The sequence below is a fragment of the Bacillus rossius genome, chromosome 1 (assembly GCF_032445375.1).
Source record: "Bacillus rossius redtenbacheri isolate Brsri chromosome 1, Brsri_v3, whole genome shotgun sequence".
Lineage (NCBI taxonomy): Eukaryota > Metazoa > Arthropoda > Insecta > Phasmatodea > Bacillidae > Bacillus > Bacillus rossius.
The window spans coordinates 244464166-244485671 of NC_086330.1; the positions used below are offsets into that span (position 1 = coordinate 244464166).

The 21506-nt window shown below is 38.3% G+C and overlaps 1 protein-coding gene across 5 annotated transcripts in view; it reads left to right on the forward strand.

Moving 5' to 3' along the window:
• LOC134527432 (KAT8 regulatory NSL complex subunit 3) overlaps nt 1-21055 on the forward strand; it is a 265999-nt gene extending 244944 nt beyond the window's left edge. For all 5 annotated transcript variants that reach the window (XM_063360109.1, XM_063360112.1, XM_063360110.1 and 2 more), the window contains exons 15-16: nt 13271-13505; nt 19977-21055. In XM_063360109.1, the coding sequence (XP_063216179.1) occupies nt 13271-13505; nt 19977-20893 (1152 nt within the window). In that variant the 3' untranslated portion in view covers nt 20894-21055. The remainder of the gene's footprint in view (nt 1-13270; nt 13506-19976) is intronic.
• The last annotated feature ends 451 nt before the right edge of the window (nt 21056-21506 follow it).

Genomic DNA, 21506 nt, shown 5'->3' on the forward strand with positions numbered 1-21506 from the left:
TAAAATTTGTGTCTTTATAAAAAAATTCTGTTTTTGTTTGTGCTTATGAAACAATGTATTTATATTTAAATTAATGTTTTTCTTGTTGTACAAAATTATAACAATTATAACTCCGTGTAAAGGATTTTCTGGAAAAAAAAAATATATATATATATAAAAAAAAAAGAAAAGAAAGGAGGTGTCGATGACCGGACGGTGGCCGTCGCGTGGCACCCCGTGGGCAACTGGGCTCTCGAGTGGGCTCTCTCCTGGAGGAAATTGGGTTTGGGGGTCTTTGGGTGTCCGCCGGGGTCTTTCGGGGGCTGGGTGGCGCGCGTCTCCTGCGCCTGGGGGTGGGGCGGGGCACATGGATGCTGGATAAGGCACGGTATCCGGCCCGCCGCTGAAGTGTTGCCCTTCGCCCCTCCCCTGGGTGGGAGGATGTGCTGCTGCTTAACCGCCCCCTGGGCGCTCCCCTGGTGTGGCCGATTGACTCCTGGTCCATTCCGAAGGGACGATCCCGGTAGTTTATAGGCTCCTTCGCTCCTGGCTTTCCGTGGATGCCTGGAGGGGGTAGCTGGATCTTCCGCTTCCCTGCCGGCGTTCTCGGTGCCTGGAGCGGAGTGATGCATCTTAGTAGTAGATTCCGGCTGCCCTCCCTCACTTTGTGAGGGATGGGCCAGATATGGAACACCTAGTACTTCGAGGGCCCAGGCTAACGACCGTCTTCCGTTCTTGTTGGGCCCCTTTGGGACCTCGCAAGAACGGACCTCCGACCGAGATTTCCATAGCCCGGAACCAATCCAAAATTAAAATAACCTAATTTTTGTTTCTTTTTTTTTAAATTTTATTTAAATGCAGTGGTTTCGATTAAAGTAAATTTAAGTTAATTATCTCTATTAAAAAAAATTTTTTCTTTTGTTTTCAAATTACCGCGGTGGGGGAGGCATCGTGCCTTGGGCAGGGAAACCCAGTGAGGGAGGAGGGGGCCTCTCGAAAAGGAGAGCGCACAGGGGGGGCCCCCCTAGCGTCCGATCTGGGTGGAACTGTAGGGAATGGGGCGCGGTGTCTGGTTCACTGTGGGACTATATTAAAAATATCACTAAATAAAATTTAACGTAAATACCCCGGAAAGCTAACGCTAAGAGGGGTCCCGGTTTTCTTTTCTTTTCTTTTCTTCTGACTCACACGCTTAATAATCTTCTAAGACACATAATCCACAATAAGCGGTGAACAGTCAAGAGGGGGGGGGGGGGGGGGTCGACGTCGCAGTCAATCCCAACTGAGACACGAAGCAACCTCTTCTGGGCGTGTGTCACCCCAATAGGAAGGGAAGACATACACAACTAGAAACTATAATACTAAGATGGGAAAACAATACCTACTTAACAATAAATGAATATACCAATAGAGCGCACTCAATTCTCCTACCTAAAAATGAAATATCTTTAAATGGCTCACATGAGCTTTTTTATATTTACCCTTTTATGAACAATCTTCCAAAAGCACAGTGTTTTCACCCAAAAAACGCCTAATCACAAAAGGGCCATTATAGGGCGGTATCGTTTTAACATTAATTTTTTCCGTCAATGAAGGCAAAAGGAAATTTTTACAAAGTACAGTACTCTATTACCCACGCAAAAGTCGTGAGCCCTACACCCACTGTTATACAATTCACGTACTCCGTCTCTGGCTCTTTTCAAATTTTTAGTTACTTTATCCAGCACCTTGTCCTGGGAGGGAGCCTCGGCATCCAAAGGTGGCAATCCCCACACATTTAATAGGGGATGAGTCAACTCGCGACCTAAGAAGGGTACAGAAGGGGGAAAACCCGTGGACGAATGAACAGCACTGTTCAAACCTACACTTACAAAATCCAAGTCTGAGTTCCACAACGTCTGATCCACCCTTTAAAATGCTATAAAAATTCCCTTTAAAACCTTATTTATACATTCGCTCTGATTTCCCTGTGGGAAATAAGCACTGCTGTAGATCGGCTTAATTGCCCACTCAACACACATATCCTTCCAGAGAGTATATTGAAAATAGTGTGCATTGTCACTAACAATCATGGCAGGTGGACCGAGGATTTTCCAGACCTGCTCTCGCAGCGCCTTAACAATGGTGGTAGCCCTCATATTTTTTAAGGGGATTAGAACAACAAATTTAGAAAAGATGTCCAAAATAACAAGTAAACAATTATTCCCCTTTCTACTGCGGGTAAGCGGGCCAAATATGTCCACATGGAGTACATGCCAAGGTGCAACCGGGGGGTCAGCACAATACAAACCAAATTTAGAGCACTGGGCAGGCTTAGAAATTTGACAATCTTTACAGACACGTATGAAATTACGTACGTCTGCGCGTAACTCAGGCCAGGCTAAGTGAGCACTAATCCTGCGGGAAATTTTTTTCCATGCCCAGATGACCTCCTATAAGCGAAGCATGATAGTAATTAAGCACCATGGGCCTTAACAACCGCGACACAACAACCTTACGGGCCCGCCCTATTTTCCCGGTGAAATACAGTAAGCCATCTTCGACAACGTAAGGAATATGATTATTAGCCTGCAGATTGTGAACAATGTCCCTACAAAACTGGTCCTGTTTCTGACAATCCCGGAGATTAAAAAATGACTCACGAAAAACCTTACATACAGAAATGCACACAGGCTCCGACACGTCCTCAGATTTATCCGGCTCAAACTCTTCAGGAGTGAACATGTGGGAAAGAGCGTCCGCGACAGCATTATCGCTACCCTTCAGATGATGCAACTGAAAATTGAAACGTGACAAGCGCAGCACCCAACGGCCCAGCTTACCCAGCTGGTGCGGGTGATTGAAAAGCCAACTAAGCGCCTGGTTGTCGGTGTATAAGTCGAACTCGCGACAATCCAAGTACAACTCGAATTTCTCTACACCGAAGAGACAAGCCAGGGCCTCCTTCTCATAAATACCCAGCCGTTTTTCTGACTCCCGGAGGGTTCTACTCGCGAAGGCGATAGGGCGTAAAACGCCCTCCTGCATGTGCCCTAAAACGGCGCCTACAGCCAGACCGGACGCGTCCACTTGCAAGGCAAATCTTTGGTCAAAATCCCGTGGTAGGCGGAGATGAAATAAGCCCCTTTAAGATGTCAAAGGATTTCTGTTGCTCCTCGCCCCAAACAAAATCAACACCTTTCTTACGCAACTTATTCAATGGAGCGCACACAGTAGCGTAGTCAGGAATGAAACGAGCGTAATAGCCTGTCAAACCTAGAAATCGTTGAATTCCTTTTAGAGTTTTCGGACGGGGAAAATTCACAATGGGAGCAATCTTGTCCGGATCCATCATCAGACGTCCCTTAGCAATAACGTAACCCAGAAACTTTATGCGATACTTTCCCAGAGTAATTTTATTGGGGTTCACAGTTAATTTTGCCCTTAGCAATCGTTCAAAAACCTCCCGCAGATGGACTATGTGCTCTTCCCAGCTGTTACTATAGACAATTATATCATCGACGTAATTGAATACGTATTGATACTTCAAATTGCTAAGCACGCAATCGAGCACGCGGCTCATGGCCTGACTGCCGAAACAGACACCCATAGGGATTCAATTAAATTCATATTGGCCCCAAGGGGTAGAAAAGGTGGTAAATTTTCTACAGTCCGGGTGTAACAAGCATTGATGAAAACTTGCGTTCAAATCGATGACGGAAAAAACCTGAGCCTTGCCAAGATGCTGAAGTGCGCTCTCGACTTTAGGGAGTACAAACTCGTTGTGAAAAATACGATCATTCAGTGGTTTAAAGTTGTGTATAAGCCTCCACTCACCTGGCTCCTTTTTAGCGACCAGAAACGTCGGTGAACAATAATCTGACACGGAAGGTAATATAACACCAGCCCTTACCTTAATAGGCGATCAATTATGCTTATCATAGCCTGGATTTTCGGAGAAGACATCTTCCCCATATATATTACGCTTTAACAGGCTCATTACTTTTGGTTTTCAAGTGAAACTTGTACAGCAAAACGTCACATTTACCAAGTCGCTTAGTTACCACATCCGAAAATTCACTAACCAAATTGGCGATAACCTTCTCATGGCCGGACAGGCCCGCGGCGGAACAACTGGAAACCAATATGGGCATAACGGAATGATGAATCAGGCCTACCTTAGTCTCGGGTGCAAAGCCAAAACGTAACTCACTTCCAGAAACGTCTAACTTGGCGCGTATTTTACCGAGAAAATCTAACCCCAGTATAACATTACTTGTCAATCCAGACACAATAGCAAAACGCCAGTTCCAGGCAAATCTGTCAGTATTCAAATGCAAAATAACGTCTGCTTGCGAATGCAAAAACTCACCATTAGCGACACAAATTTTTACCTCATCGCTAGGACATATCAAACTAACAAGCTGAGGGGACTAAAGTATTAACTGATCCAAAAAAGACTGGCTAATTAGCGAACGCATTGCGCCTGTGTCAATCAAGGCGGGATTAGGAATGGCTACTAGAGGTATTATTGTAGGTACTAAATTTTTTCTTTATGTCTTCTTAAATTACTATCCTTTCAACTGTAAATAGGTACATTATAAATAGATACAAATACTTTCTTTCTCAAAATACATAGTTGAATAATTTGCATATAATACTGATAATACTGTATAATACGGATCCCTGTAACTGTAACATTCAACACTTGTACAAAAATTATAATCATAATGTGTTGCGCCTGTGTCAATCAAGGCCAGATGCAACTGCTTGTAAACAGAAATCTTTACGTAGTTATTATACGCTCTGGAGATGGCTTTACGAAACTGGCGGCCTCGGCCACCATCCTTGACCTGGGTCAAGTTTAGTTTTCCAGACAATTATAGCGATAGTGTCCCGGCTGCTTACACCAGAAACGTTTCCGCTGCAATAAATCCAGAGCCGGCTGACTGCATTCAGAAATGCCATGACCGTAGCTACAACAGTTGGTGCACCTGTACTGCGTCGCGCTCGGCGCGGGAACATTAGACTGCGTAGCCTCGCGCTGAGTTCCGCCACGCTTGGCAGCCTGCTGGTGTTGCTGTGGCACCTGCCTAGCTAAGCCGGGTTCACTCCGAGCACCCTCACACGAAGAATGAGAAGCTACGAAAACCTTATGACTCACGCGCCGATTATCCTGACGTACCTGGACTGGGCTAGCAATTGCTGAAACAGTCCTCTGTTCCTTGAGGTAATCCCCGACTGCTAGCAGCCTATTCTCCACGATGCCACTCCATTTTCTAAGCTCATCCAAGGTTGATAGGAAGCTTAACATAGCACAATTCTGGATTACCATAGGCGAAAAATTTCCCAGTATTACCTCCACTAGCTCTCCCTCACTCAGAGCTAATTCTAAAATCTCCACATAAGAGGCCACGGAATTTATGAAGTGAAGTAACGGCTCATTAGGGCCTTGAAAACGATAAACAAAGTCTCGCTTACAAGTTTCCCTCACTCAAGGCGGACACACGAAGTGCATCACAGTCCGCTTGAACTGCGTGAAAGTCTCGCCTCTAGCAATAGCATCTATGAGCAGCTGCAAATAGGGGTCTCCACACAAACTTAAGAGGGATTTCATGAACACGCCTTCACCCACTAACTGCAACTTAGCAATGCGGCCGGCTGCCACGAGAAAATCTAAAACCGCCCTAGGCTGATGGCTATCTAGACGGGGCAATGATTTTAAGGATATCATGAATAATTTTTCCTGGAAATGATTACTGGTTTGACTCACGACCGCCGGGGACTGCATGGTTTGGACCACCTCGGATGCCTCGCAGGACTCACGCACGTAACGGACCAGCTGGGCTCTCAAATCCGCCACAGTTCCGTCTCTGAGAACTCCAACCCGTTTTCCTCCAGGTACTCCTGGAGTTCGGCACGCCTCATTTTATAAATCAAGGAAGTTGCCGCAGAACTAATGATGACACTTGAAACAATTCAAACAAAACACACCAGACCAGAGCTGTAGCAGAGTAGCGCAGAATTTTGAAGGATAATTGTTGAATATCAGCAAATATCCTCCAACCCACGCGTGGATTAACTATAAAAAGTACCCTCACAAAATATGTACCTGAAAACAAATGATAAAGTCCTAAGCTGGATTAGGAATGGCAACTAGAGGTGTGTTATTGTAGGTACAAAATTTTATCTTTACGTCTTCTTTAATTACTATCCTTTCAACTGTAAATAGGTACATTATAAATAGATACAAATAGTTTCTTTCACAAAATACATTGTTGAATAATTCACATATAATACTGATAATACTGTATAATACGGATCCCTGTAACTGTAACATTCAATACTTGTACAAAAATTATAAGCATAACATGAAATTATTATTATTATTATCATCAAGTCCCGCAATCGGACTCTCGCAAAGCAAAGCTAGCCAGCTTTGAATGGCAAAGAGAGAAAGAGTCAAATAGATACAGCGCTTCATGCCTCAAACAGCTTAAACTATTAACGTAGACCAGAGAACAATACAGAACTGGCAAAGCAAGATACAGTTACCACCAAAAGAAAAAAGAAGAATTCAAAAATTATTTAACCACAAAACCGTACATACCACGAGGCTGTTTGACATGGTTACTCTACTGCAGAATTCCAAACGTAATTTCCAAGTGGCAAGCCGAAACAATTAATTTAGAACAAATTTAAAAAAGCTACATAACGATCACATGACGTTAAGATCAGGCCCACAACCTGTTGGTGCCCAAGCACACAAACCCAAGTTCCGCGAAGAAGCTTACCATGTCGAGAGCTCGCCAGCACCGTACCCCTAACTGACTAAAGAGTTACAAAAGGAACTTCATGCTGCTAAAATGCAAAGTGACCGGACACTGTCGGTAGCTACAGCTAAACAGGCCTCCAGACCCAGCGCTGAAAATCCTCGAAGGAAGCGCCCCAGAAGGGGAACAGTGCAAGCGCCAAAAACCTGAAAGGTGGGGGATCAATTACCAGTTGGAAGGAGAAGGAATCATGACGTATCTAAAGGGGAAAGGAGGGGGAATGGTTTGGAGGTGTGACACTTACGCCGCGCTGTACTCAAAGTACATACATGACGTCATTACACATTAAATAGCTTATAAATGTAAAACTGTTGATATTTGCACATCAAGAATTACAAAGAACTCAAGAGGAAATATTAGGGTGGGCCCAATTTATTGCATCTAAAATCTCGTTGAGGAAAACTTCACTGACACCAAATTGCAATTTTGAAATAAGAAAAAAACTTAATTCTCGATCTCGTCTCGATTCTAGAGAATTTTAGTATTTCTGTCACAATCTCGTCTTAGTTTTTGAAAAGGACTTCTCGCACATCTCTAGTTAAAAGCAGGGGTTTAGTATTTTTTGAAGTCTTTTTCACTTTTATTGAAGCCATTTCATTATATAGTTTAACTTTTAGCTCTGCAAATTGAATAATTTTATAGGTGAAATAGCTGCTCCAGTAAGGAATTCTAGCAGCGGGTGCGTAAGCTATGTGTGATTCGTATCAGTAATTGTAGTTGAAAACACAATTGTCATATATTTATCACACACAGCATTATTTTTAAGAATTCAATGTTAAATTTTGTTCCCAAGTTTCCTATTTTAAGTGTTTTTGCAACATGAGAATACATTAATTTGCTCGTTACTGATGTTAATGTTGCACATCTCTGGCGAGTAACTACTCGCTCACATTTTTTTCTTAACTTTTATAAAAGGTACTAGCAGAGCCCCACGGTTTAACCTGCTAAATTCAAATTCTTTTAGATCTAAGTATTTCCGTATAACCTTCCAAAACAAACGGTATGAATAAAATTTTAATGTATATTTTTATTACAAATTAACTATTGGTTTAGAGCTTCTCTGTACACAATGTTAGCCATTATTTTATATTCTGGTAGCAAAATATATTGGTTTTCTTAAGTTCCAACATGTGATAAAACAACATATTGTAAATATTGCCAACCAAAGAGATTGTTTGTATCTGAGACGTATTAATGGTCAGCGTTAACATTGAATATATATAATGTATAGAAGTCGCGAGCCCAGGTTAAATTTTCTGTCCGGTTTCTTAGAAGAATTTTTGTAGTTCCAAGCTCCGCCGCTGCGATCGCTTTCATCGCTGGGTATCGGCCGTATACGCCCCTGGCGGTATTTGGCAGAACTAGGTTAACCAGCCCAGTCGTGACATCATCCTTCACCCCCCCCCCCCCCCCCCCCCCTTTGAAAATCCCAGACCAACGATTCGAATTACCCGGCAGGTCTTATCAGCATCGTTAGGCGACCTTGAAGAGGAGCTTCCCTTACCGTCGTTTGAGAATGATGAAATCCCAAAAGAAGCTAGCCACGGAAATCACTGAATGATGGGATTCTGTACCCGAGTGAAGTGAAAATTAGCTATTAAAACTTTGTATTGGGCCAATAGTCAGTGTTACGTTCAAAATATGGTTTTATTTTAAAAGTAAAATACTTATTTAAACTATATTTCGCGTTTGTACAAATTTACTTTTAGATATTGGCAAGGAAAATCAACATACCTTAAACAACCTTCTCTTATTCAACGTTATCTATTAAGTAGTAAAAGGGGTAGATATTATTTTTAAAAATAAAAAAATGTAACCCACTAAATCAGTATTGGCAAGATATATATAAATTCAATATTAAAATACGCACATTAAAATTTTTTGTAATTAACTTTTTTCGGTAATAAAAATTCAGGATGATTTTGGTTTAATTGGTTTACGTATATTGCTATATTTTCTAAATCACATAGAAAAGGGAAAACAGTGGATCAGTGAAAATTCAAAAATTTAGTTTAAGTAATACTAGCCATACCAAAAGATCAATATGCGAGATAAGAAATTTGGTAACTGCTCTACATTTCAAATAAAAATGCATTGGTTTCATGAATACTGAAATGTATGCGTAATAACAATAAGGCATATTATGTTATTATACTAAGCATGACTATAACTAAAAAATTACAGTAATTTAAAACGATGGCAGTCTTAACATACAATAAGTGCGCGAGTCTTAGTTTATTTTTTAATTGGCTTCTTCGTCAGATGGAAAAGAGTTAAGATTTCATCAAGGAAAAATATATTCTCAAAGTCACTAAACCGGGAGATAGAAAATAAGGTAGGTACTTAATTTTAAATAAAAGTTAAAATAGACTTACGCTAAACCAATTAAAAATAAGTCATAAAAATATTTTTATTTATTAAATATGTTCTATACTTGACAGTTCTTTGTGTATAATTCTTCAAAAATCTTTGAAATTTAATACATATTTTCTTAAAATGGTAGAATATCAGCAATACCCGGAAATTACGTGAGCAAAGCCACGGGTTATTAGATACACTTTTATTATAAAATAAAAACAATTATGCATTTGTAGTTCACGAATGTGATATTTTGTTTATTGCTTCACAACATTCATTTGCCAGTCTCAAATTTCATCGTACCACTTGTCAGAAATGTCACCAAAAATGAGAGATAGTTTTTTTTGACGAATTTCAATTACGAGGAAACCTTTCGCAAGACTTTTTTCTTCGCAGTAGTCACTGGGACACCATTAATTTAAATCCACTAAGATAATAAAATTGTATGTATAATGATTTGTTTTTGTATATTTATATAACTTCCCAACCAATTTTTAATGATTTTCATGTGAATAAAAACTTGTAAAGCAATTTAATTAACTGTGTCATAATACTTCTGATTAGATGGAAATACAAACTTTTCATCAGTAATATACGATGATAAAAATATTTATTATTGCAAAATAATATTCACTGTTCAAATGCAAATTTAAATAGATTATTCATACATGTTTCCTGATAATTAATGGTTTAAAATAATTATTTTTTAGTATAAAATCATTTTTCTCTTGTGTTAAAATGGGTTGCTAAAATGAGGAATTATAAATATGTCACTTACTAAGTCCGTGCACAGATTTACACAAAACAGCAATGTAAATAATCTTTTTTGGTAGTTTCTAATTTTGTGCCCTGGATAACATGAATTTGGTTGAATTCATACCAAAGTGAATTTTTTGAACAACTTAAATTGATGTCATAAATAAATATTTATTTTTTATTAAAAATCCACAAACAGTTTTTAAAATATAATATTTATCACGCCAGATGGAATAATAAACAAAAAATAGCTCTTATATGTTGTCTGTGTTTAAAGAATTGTATTATATTTCATGGAAATAATATTTACCTTTCGGTTATTAAAAGAAAATATATTTGTATTCAAAATACTTGCGCATCGTTTTTACGAGCATAACTTGTGTATCCAACCTCAAAGCAAGGAATATAAAGAGTGGGAACTCAATGCTATAACAAACACTCTTATTTTCTTTGGAGATCCGGGAAATGTGCGTTATTTATAAGCAACTTAACATAGTAAATCGTTAACTTTTCAGATCTATGTTGGCAAAATTGATTTTTTTTTGTGGTCATTGGCTACTGGGAATATTCACCATATAACGTTTAAGATTATTTACTTTGAATTACGAAACAACCAAAACATTATGTAAAAATGCTTCATCTTATGTTAAAAAAATTATAAACTGCATAGCCACAAAGTATGACATCATACCATAAGTTTCAGTTACTAATAACAATACGTGCACGCGTATGAACAGTCATCGCAGCCATAGTTGTTTCATAGCTACCAAAATCATTCAACGTTGTCAAGAATTATTCCAAATTATGTTTTGCCATTTTACTCAATGCGCCACTCCGTTAACACAACATTTTATAAATTCTGAACTACGAATGTCAGTGGGGATGTACACTATACTGTACATTCCAATCTGATACGCTTTAAGAAATTTCTGTAGTTTTCTTATTATTAAAACTTAATTTTTGATGTTGGCATCTTTTAACCGCACTTTTTTTTTTTTTTTTTTTTTTCTGTGGCCGTACTCCTCCAATTCAGTTGCGCCCGCCGGTACCCAAGCGCTCGGATTTCAACAAAAGGCGCCGCCTCTCGATAGAGTGAAACAGAGAATTACGCGCACGACCTTGAAAAAAGCGACGCTACAGCGCTCTGGCGTGGAAGCTGGTAACTACGAGTACCCTCTTGTGGAAAGAAGAGCTGTCTAGCGGCGGAGCTAACAACTACCTCAGTTTTGGATCCGAAAATTGGAATAATAAATCCTATCCCCTCGCGACTTCTATAAGTTATATATATTCAATGGCGTTAATAAAGCTTTTACGGAAAACTGGAGACGTTTGAAACATATCGGCAAGTCCGTAGGGATCATTGGAATCGTTGGGATGTGCGCCAACTGGCCGGCTGCTGGCTGGTGAGGATGTCGCCACGGGTAAGTGGTCTTCTATTAGTGGCCTTGTGCCATTGCACATATTAGGTGGGCTTCAATTTCTTAAGGACATGAATGACGTACCAATTTTTAATAATAGTTCGTGATGTGACAGGCCAGATGGATTCAGTGAATATAAAAATTCTTGTGGATAAATGGATTACATTCTCGACACTGCAAACTATCAACCGACTTGTAGATTTTGATTGGGCTGGTAACTGGTAGAATTAGATTGTTGACTTCATTGACAGTTTCACTCCTAGGTGACACTATTGCCCTTGAACACAGCCAATAAAAGTATCTATGAAGTAGTTTTTCAAGGTCAGGATATACTGCATCTATAAGATGCTGCGGACTGTGAACTATTGGATCTATTGTCTCATGGTGCAATTTCAGCACTGTTAGTATTCAATTTAAGAAAAGAAAATGCTCCTTCTCCAAGTTTGAGTAGTTGTTGTGGGGAATCAAAATCCCATTTCCGCTAAGATGGGTTCTCATGTTTGTTCGCAAATTCAGTCTTTGAATGGAATTCCATAAGCGAGATGATTTTAAGCATGCTTAAATTATGTCTGCACGTGTCCCTTTTGTAAAGACAGGAAGTGTCTGTCGAAAATCACCAGCAAACACAACTGCATTGAAGTTTCTGAGGTCCTTTAACGTTCGGTCATTAGCTTCAACATGGGCTCTATGACTCATGGCGCATTCGTCCCATACTATTAATAACCTTGCTGCTCTCATTTAAAATGTCATTCGTGAGAGTTGCAATTTTCTTTTAGGCATGTTGTCGTTACACAGTAACAGTAACTATGACTTTACACGTACACGACCAAGCACTCCATACTTATTAAAATGTGTATAAAAGATATTCATAGAGAATACTTTATAATCTCATTTTGTATAATTTCGTGGACTTTTAACAAAAAAAATGGACCCTGTGGCTGTAATATTAAACTTATATACCTATATGGTATCATGGACTATTCAAAAATTTTGCTATACATTTTATTTCTTTATTTGTTATACATTTTATTTCTTTATTTCAAAATGTTTAGGCAGCACACGCCAATAAATCAACAGAACGGCTAGTTTTTTTTTAAAACTTAAATTACAGTTATTGAGATTTCTTAGTGTACTTCAGCAGAATAAAAATAGCCTATAGCACTTAGGGACAATTTAGCTTCTTATTAGTGAAAGAATTATCAGAATAGGATCAGTAGGTTCAGAGATTACACCATACATCCAAATGTATAAACAAACTTTACCTCTGTATAATATTTGTATATATTATTGCACTATGAACACTATAATTAATGTAAAATAAAATATAAATATTATTTTTTTGAGTTATTGCTATAATATTTTCTAATACACATTTCAGTCTGTTGGTTTGGTTATTTCATATAAGGTAGTCCTATGGCCCTTACATTTACTTAATATGATGATAAATCATATAAACACAATATAAATTATAGTTTGTGTGTGTATGAGTAATCTTTTTTATATCCTCTTTGCCATGACATGAAATATTTTTCAGTTACAAAAACTGTTACCAATGTTGATAACAGTTAAAAAGACTTTGTCAGGTGTAAACCAGACATGCTGATTTTTGTTATGTAATGTGTAGAGACTCATCAAGTAGAATGTTGGTTACGAGATATGCAATTGTTTATAGCTTTGTGCATGGCATCATTTATTAAAATGGCTGCCGATTGCTCCCTTACTGGGATTCAGTTTGGACATGATCTGGAATACAGCCTGCGAGTTAAGCTACGGTTGTGTCCTAACATGGCAGTGCTTATTCGCTACCTTTCCCGAACATCTTGGAACACCACCCTTAATGTCTGTTTTTATAAATGTGTTCTTTGACATATTTTTTTTCAATATTGTGCATATTCAATCTACTTTTTAATTGGAGCCACTGCAACATGTTGGGGGCATTATGTGCAGAAAACCAACATACCAGGAGAAGGAATAACAGTGAACATTGGCTCACTGGCCAGTCTTTCGCCAGTGGTGGGTCCTATCCGCCTGGGGGCGAGCGGCATCATAGCGGCTCGAGGAGACTTGTCGCGGGAGCGCAAGATGCTGGGCCGTGGTCGAGGGAGGGGTCGCGGGCGTGGCCGTGGCATGTCTGTCAAGCTGCACGGTAACGTGGTCACGCCGATGGACGGTAAAGCACCAGGTGAGACTATCCCCAGTACATATTTCTTTATTCTCAAATTTCTAGTTTGAGTCAAGTATTCGACTGACTCTAATTTGACACTTATCCTCCAGTAAGCCAAGTTAATTTTGAGTCTGCTGTCAATAGGGACGTAAATTATTGTAAACTTATTTCCTGCAAAAAATTGTGGTTATTATGGTGAAGTGGCCCTGTTTACCGCTGTACCAAAAATTTCAATTGGAGCGCTGCATGAATTGAATTGGTTTTGTCAGTGTAACGTACTTTGCACTATTGTGATACTTTGTTCTATGAGTAGCGATCACATACATCATCATATCTTTGGTGTTAGGCAGTAGAGGTTTTTTTGTTTATGGAAGCACCTGTTACAAATTTTTTCTTATTTTTTGTAATTAGTGAATTTTTGACACCAAAGCTGTGTAGCTTTTGATAATATGTTAATATGTTAGTTTCCAAAAGTTTTTTGACCAACAAAATGTGGCAACCAACTGTTAACTCTCTAGTTAACAATCACAATAGGTAATGAGACTAGTGGTTTACGAAGCTTTAGAAATCAAAGATGAAACAAAGAAAAAAATTTTTTCAGCTTGACTTAAGTAAAATTAAATACTTTAAAGATTTCAAAGATTTTTTAATGAAAATAATACCATGAGCCAGATTTAATGCGGAGCTTTGGGGTAGTGAAAAAACCTCATATCGGTTAACTGCGCTTATACCAGGAAGATACCAATCAAGGCGTTGAAAAACAGTTAGAAATGTCAGCTCACTGATACGGCTTCGTGGTTCTGCATACCTGGGGAAACATATGGTGGGAATAGCTTCAGAGAAAACTACGCAATTTGAAAACTGCCCAAGATAATAGAATGGAGTCTGTTTATGAAAATCATTTAAGAATATGCTGAGGAAGGATGAGTAGTTCTGTTTCAATTTTTTTTATAAAAGAGTGAAAATGGTCAATTTTTTTTTTCTGAATAATTTTTAGACATAAAAATATTGTATATATTCTTGAAAGCTCTCAGGGGACTTGCATTACCTTTATCTTCATTTCTCCATCATATAATGTCATAGTTACTGCTCAGATCTCTTAGTTTCCCTATGCACAATGAGATGACTGCGCACCAGTTCAGAGCCTTGCACTTAGAAGCGATACCGCACTAGAAGCACCAGCAAGCGTTAGACAGCGAGCATTGAACTTGTCATCCTGCCTCATTTACACAAATACACCCTTGACTAGGTGAGCCACTTATGTGTTTGTAAGGCTGCACATAATAGGGGTGTGAAAGCCATTTTCAGACCTCTTCTAGTAAAATTGTTGGGAAATGGAAAGTTTCTTCAAAAATATTTTTCATGTCATTTAAATAAATAAATTTATTTTACCTTTTATGTTTAAACTTATTTGTGAGCAGTGTCCACTTGGTAATTAGTTACTTTTAAAACATGGTGAAGAGCAGGTAATTTGATTGATTTTATGTAAAACATTTGGCCACACAAATGTACAGCATTTGGACTCGGCAGTCCTGATGTGCTACCAAACGTTTTTTCGAATAAAAAGTACACAGCGACTAAATGAACGTAATATTATCAGTGCCAAGTTGAGCAAGTAGCTTCAGCTCGACTTGACTTTAAAGTTGAGTTTATTGTACTTGACCCAATGAGTCTCAACAGTTTTTTTTTTTAAGTCTGTGCAAATATTAGTTTTTGAAGGAAATTAAATATCAGTTGAAAATTTTAAAATATTTGTGAAGTCTAATTGAATTATGAATATTTTTTTGACAAATTTGTTATACACTTATCTTATAAAATACTGGATTAAGTTCAAAAAAAATTTTTTTTTTACATTTTTAAGGTTTGAAGAACTGATTAATTGTTTTACCAATTGGATCCTATTTATAACATTATTAAATAAAAATTATATAATATCTATGCATAATATTAATATTGAGCATTCATAAAGACAAACGGAGTGCCACGTTTCAATTTTTTTAAGTAACCATCTTTATTCAAGCAAAGCTTCACATCATACGTAAAGCTTTGCATCACAACTGAAGCTTCAAATAAAATGAATAGCAAAGTGTATGTCAAATAGTCTATAGTTCTGGAGTTTAGGTACAAATGCTGCAAGCATTCCAAAGAGGCTTATTTTGGTAATTGGACTTTTATGCGGATGTGTTGACATTTGAGACACACAAAATGGCAGTGATGAGGTACACTGCTTGGTGGATTCAAAGTTTCAGTGCCACAGAGGTTTCTAATGAGGCTGTGACCTGGTTGCATAATTTTGCCACAGTAGTAATTTGGAATAGGTGGGGTGGTGACTACCTTATTTAGTGTTCCTTGCAGTATGAAGCAGGCTTTTTTATTCTTGGACACTTGTTCTGGAGTGATGACCAATGGTGGCTTGGGTATCGGTAGGCTGTTAACAACTGCCTGCTCAGGCAGGTTTGGAGCAGGGGTGTAGAGATGACCCTGGGTGCAGTTTGGCAAGGGGAGTACCTTGTACAGGAGTATCCTGAGCTTCCTCGTAATGATCATGTTGCACTCGGAAGTCCTGGGTGGGCTCTCGCTCAGAGGGCTCATTCCTACAGGTTGTGGTGACTGCCAAGCTGGAGGCTGGCGAAGTACAGTAGGAGTGCGGATAGGTGCTGGCTGTGTGGTTGTGTACTCGAGCATGCGCTCTGTGTGGCCCGGCACATAGTGGGTAAGCTGTTTGTAGAGACTACTCTGTATCTTATGGTGTCAACTGTCAGACATTTGGTGGACGACCATAACTGGAATGTTGTGTGCCAGAAGGTTGCTTGCTATTCTAACCATGTTAGTTCCTGCTGGGATCTCATTAACACATATTTTAAGCAGTTTGTCTTCTGTGACTCTAGTCACAAAATACTCCGCTCTTATGCTATCAATGGCCTTGAGGGAATTGTGGTAGACAGATACTGATGAGAAATAAAACATGGTATCCCTCTGGGTACGTTTTGCCATGAATTTGAAACTCAACTGTGTGAGCAGGTCGTATGTCGGCTTGTACGGCATGGAAGCATACCGTGTTTTATAGCATGATCATCACACATTTTATACTAAAATCAAGTTTGAAAAATAGGGGTGCGACGTTTATGCAAGAAAAAAAAAATTTGTTAGGTAAAGTTATTCATAAACATTAAACCCATTCATGGAATGTACGTTTATTTAAAAGAGTATACAAGAGCATGCCGAACAATTTAAATTAATAAGCCATGCAACAAAAACCTTTCTTCAACTTTAATTAGAAAATCAAAATCTGTGACCCGACTGCGAGCCTGAACGAACGCATAACTGTTGTCGTAGTACACACCAGGAAAGAGTGCGGGCCATCAAATGTAGCTAACTCTGCACTCGACAGAGAGTGCACATTGCATGCAATTGGTGAGATATCGATATTCGACTGTGTGCGTGCTCTATACGGGAAGCAACCTAACCAAACATGAATGATTCCAACTAGCGCTAGCTATATTTTTATAAGCGGTAGAGCGGTACACCGCGGCAACGCAGACAAACAGATAAAGGTTATAACGTTTAAAAACATCTTTAAAAGAAAATTTACACATCAGAAAACTTAGTATTTGCGTTATTTAAATAAGTAAAAGATTTGATTTCCAAATAAATATTAGTTTTCTACTTTAAAATAAATTGTTTTATACGGGAAATATACCTGCACAAAGCACTCGGAATCTAATAGCGGGACCAAAAACATAATGCGATGATTACCCGAGAGGTTTTTTAATCCAAATTTTGACGCCCTAAAATATAGGTGCGACGATTATGCGATAAAAGAGGGTAATGTTGCACAGTGATTGGTGCTGACCGATATGTAGGTGGGTAGTGTCACCTGGAGGTGTCTGAATGGGGCATTTTTTACAGTTTTCTGAAATTTCACCTCTTTGCCTTTGTAAATAAAATATTTTGGTTTCATGAAGAAAATTTCTATCACCAACTAAACTCAAGTAGGCAGGAATAAATTTTATCTTTAATTGCACAAATAAAAATTTTCTTATCATACCATTTTTATTTTTATGAAATTTAGGGTTTTAATGCAAAAAAATCATTGTTACAATATGTATTCAATTAGATTATAATATATAGGGTTTCAATAGTCCACAATAAAAAACTAAATAACTTTTTTACTATTTGTCAAATTTTACACCCTATAATTCTAAAGAAGTGTTGATGTTTCAAAATGCCATGACTCTTAAGTGGGAAAAAGAAGGTTAGGAACTATACGCCAAAATTTCACTTTCAAATTACTACAGCAGAAGGTAGAAAGTTGGCGTGTGTAAAATAAATGAAAGGGTACATTATGTATGTTTTCCACTTTGTAAAATTCCACCACTAAGAAGTTTAAAGTTAATTTTGTGTTATGATAAAAATGTATACCTTCTTTTCTTCTCCTATAAACTGGAAGGAAAGAAACGTGTAATATATAACATAAACAGAAATTTAATAATTTTATGTTTTTCCATTCCCAATGAGTAGAGACCCCAAAAATTAATGAAGCGTGAAATTTATGGAAAAATTTGAATTTCAGTGGTTCATAATGTGTTTTGTGGTCAGAGAACGTGTTCAGAATATTCTTATTCGCACGGTCATTGTTAATGGGGGCCACCACAAAGAAGTGGGCATTTGGTCCCCGGTGAGACTCCCTCTCACGGTGTGATGTAGCCCAAGTGGGATGAGAAATGAAAAATTCTCCCTTGGTAATAGACTCTCCTTAAACGACAGAGACCAGGTGCTCTTCATGTCGGACATATGTACTTGCTGACTTAACCTGTGGGCTCTCGAGGCATCCCACACTGTTGGTATCTGGAGGTTGCTGCCACGTGGATGGAAGCAGCAAAAACTAATTCATGTGATATAACATTTCATTCCATGCTGAAGTTACACGCTCTTGATTCAAAGAATTCTCATACCTACTATGTTTGAAAGCTGTAAATTCAAAACTATTAGTCAATTATTAAAATAACATTATACATTTTTATTTCGAAAAGTATCAACATTTGAAGGAAAAAAAAACTATTGGTATATTCGGGTTCAGCTCGTTGATTTTATCAAATAAACATTAAAAAAGGACTTAAACTATTTTTTTTACATAGTAAAAGTTCTGTGCATAAGTCTTTAAAATGTTGGTACAGACCTATTATTACTTGGTTTTTTTGAGAAGTGAAATGGCCTTACAAGTACAAGCACTGTAAAGACCATATATTTTGTTGCTAATTGTCACACGTTTTATACTAAAATCAAGTTTGAAAGTAGCAGTGCGATTTTTATGCAAAAAAAAAGCTTTTTTGTTGAGATAAAGTTATTCATAAATACAAAACATATTCATGGAAAGTACGTATATTTAAAAAGTAGAGCATACAAAAGCACACCGAACAATTTAAATTAATATGTCATGCAACAAAAACACATTTTGTTGAACTTTAAATACAAAAACAAAAACCGTGAGATGGAACTAATGCTTAACTATCGTCATAGTACACTCTAAAAGTGAACGAGTTTGGGCTTTCAAATGTAGTTTTTTTGGCAACAGACAGAGAGTGCACGTTGCAAGCAAGCAAGCAAGCAATTGGCGAACTATCAATATTGATATTCGACTATGTGTGCTCTCTAATACAGGCATCAAAGTAACAAAACATGAATGATGCTAATTAGTGATACCCAGCTGTGATGAAGACGAACAGATAAAGGTTATAACGTTTGAAAATGTGTTTAAAAGATAATTTACACATCAGACAACTTCATATTTTGGTTAATTAAATAAGTACGCTGTAATATCTGAACAAAAAATATATTTCAAATTTAAAATACATCATTTTTTATGGGAAAAGAAGTTATTTGCAACATCTTATATGGAAAATTAACACACATCTTATTGAGAAAATGGCGAGACCATAACATTTGACCATATTGGACAGGAAATTGTATTGTGCAGGTACATCTTAAACATGTATTGTAATTACTGTATTTTCCCATTATAACTATAAAACTGCCTGACAGCAACTTTAAAACTGATTGCTGTTGCACAGTGCTTTACCATGTCATGTTTACTACCTACACAAAGTGCCGGATTCTTAGGACCAAAAACATCATGCGATGTTATGCAGAATTTTTTTCCCCCTAAAATAATGGTGCAATGATTGTGTGAGTGCGACGATTATGTGATAAAACACAGTAGTTTCTCTTTGGTGAAATCGTAACTCTGTTACTGATGAAAGTTAATGTTTTTGAAATCATGTTGGGTTAGTTGTGGTTTTCAAGTTGAGATTTTGAAATACTCCAAAGCTTTATTTAGCCAGAATCAAAGTTTAAAAATCAATATCACTATTAATTTCAAAATAATTCCAAAAAATATTGATTGTGAATTGGGGGTGATAATGTCATTCAGCAATCATGTGTGACTTGAGTTGGAATTTAGGTGCCAAACTGGATTGTTGTGGTTTGCAGTGATGGTCGGTGATGATGCAGCCAGCAGCTCTGCCACCGTGCCAGTGTCATGCGTCCTCACGGCGAGTGGTCGAAGCTTTGACTTCTCCAAAATGAAGGTGCTGTCGTCGGTCACTGAGGGCCAAACCAAGTCTGCCAGCTCCTTGGGCACCAATCCAGTGCTGGTGTCTGTTCCGGGTGTTTCACCGCCGGTCTCCATCGTTCCCATGACCGGTGAGCGCCACCATTCCGTTACGGTCATCCCCAAGATCACCGCCTCCGCCATGAAGACGACGGTTCCCAAGCTGACCACCTACACTGTGTCGTCACATCGCCAGGGTCTGGATGGAGTCGCCGGCAAGCCGGTCGTGATGCAAATAGACAGCTCTACTTCCCCGGAAAACGTAGGTTCCGAGGCTTTGACCTCGGCCAAGATCCTCGACCTGCCCATAATATTTGCAGAAGATGATGAGAATTTCAGAGACTCTAATCTGCAGATGAATGCTTCCGAGGCACCGATCGTGGTGCCCATAAACAGCTCTGGAAGTGAAAATGCCTCCTCGTCCATCGTCACGATGGGGGACACAATCTCGTTCCCACTGGACGATGACAAAGATGAAGCCCTGAATGTTCTGAAAGCGGCAGATACGCCGGTAACAAGCCAGAACATGGTGTTGATCAAGACTGGGAACAAGTTGCAAGGGACGGTTGGTGGTGGGAGCACGCAGCGGTTCTTGCAGCGAATTGGGAAGGTTCACACCGCGCAGCGTTTGTTACAGAACGTGGGAAATCTCAAGTGCACCAAGATCATATTCAACAAGACCAACCCTCCTTTCAAGTTGCACTCACAGCTGGAGTCATCGACTAGTGACGTGTCTATCATGCGTAACAGGATAGAGTTGAAGAAGGTGGATGATGTGACTAAAGCAATTGAGTGAAATTTGCTTTTCTGTAACAAATTTGTGTGAAATTTATAATTTGATTCCTTTTTAAAGTCTGTGCTAAAGCATTTATGTATAAGCAGAAGCACTGCACTGTCAGTCAAATGTAAAATAATTTGTAAAAGAAATTGATGACAAATAAATATATATTTTAGTGTTTAGTGTCTACTTTTGAAATACTTTTTCATATTGTATAATGGACTGAAAGCTTAATTGCATTTATAATTTACAGTCACAGCATACAGGCTATGAAAGCAAAAATTTATATGCTTATAGTTAGGGACAGGAACTTTTCGGTGAGTAAAATTAGTAAAAAGCGGTGAACAAAAATGCCAAAAGCAGTGTGAAAAAATGCCAAAAGCGGTGAGGAAAAAAAAGCGGCGAAATGTATCTACGCGTACCTTTTTTAAGAAAAATTTAAATGAATTCAGTAATGAATAATCAAAATGTTTAGTACTAATATTTAGAAGTGAAAAACCCTTCAAACTTAAAAGTAGCTACTCTTCCAGAATGTCAAAACTTTTGGGTTTAGAGGGAAGGTTTGTCAATAAAATATATTCCTAACTCAGGTAGTATGCTAGGCCAAAAAGTTAGGTTTCTTAATTTTAGG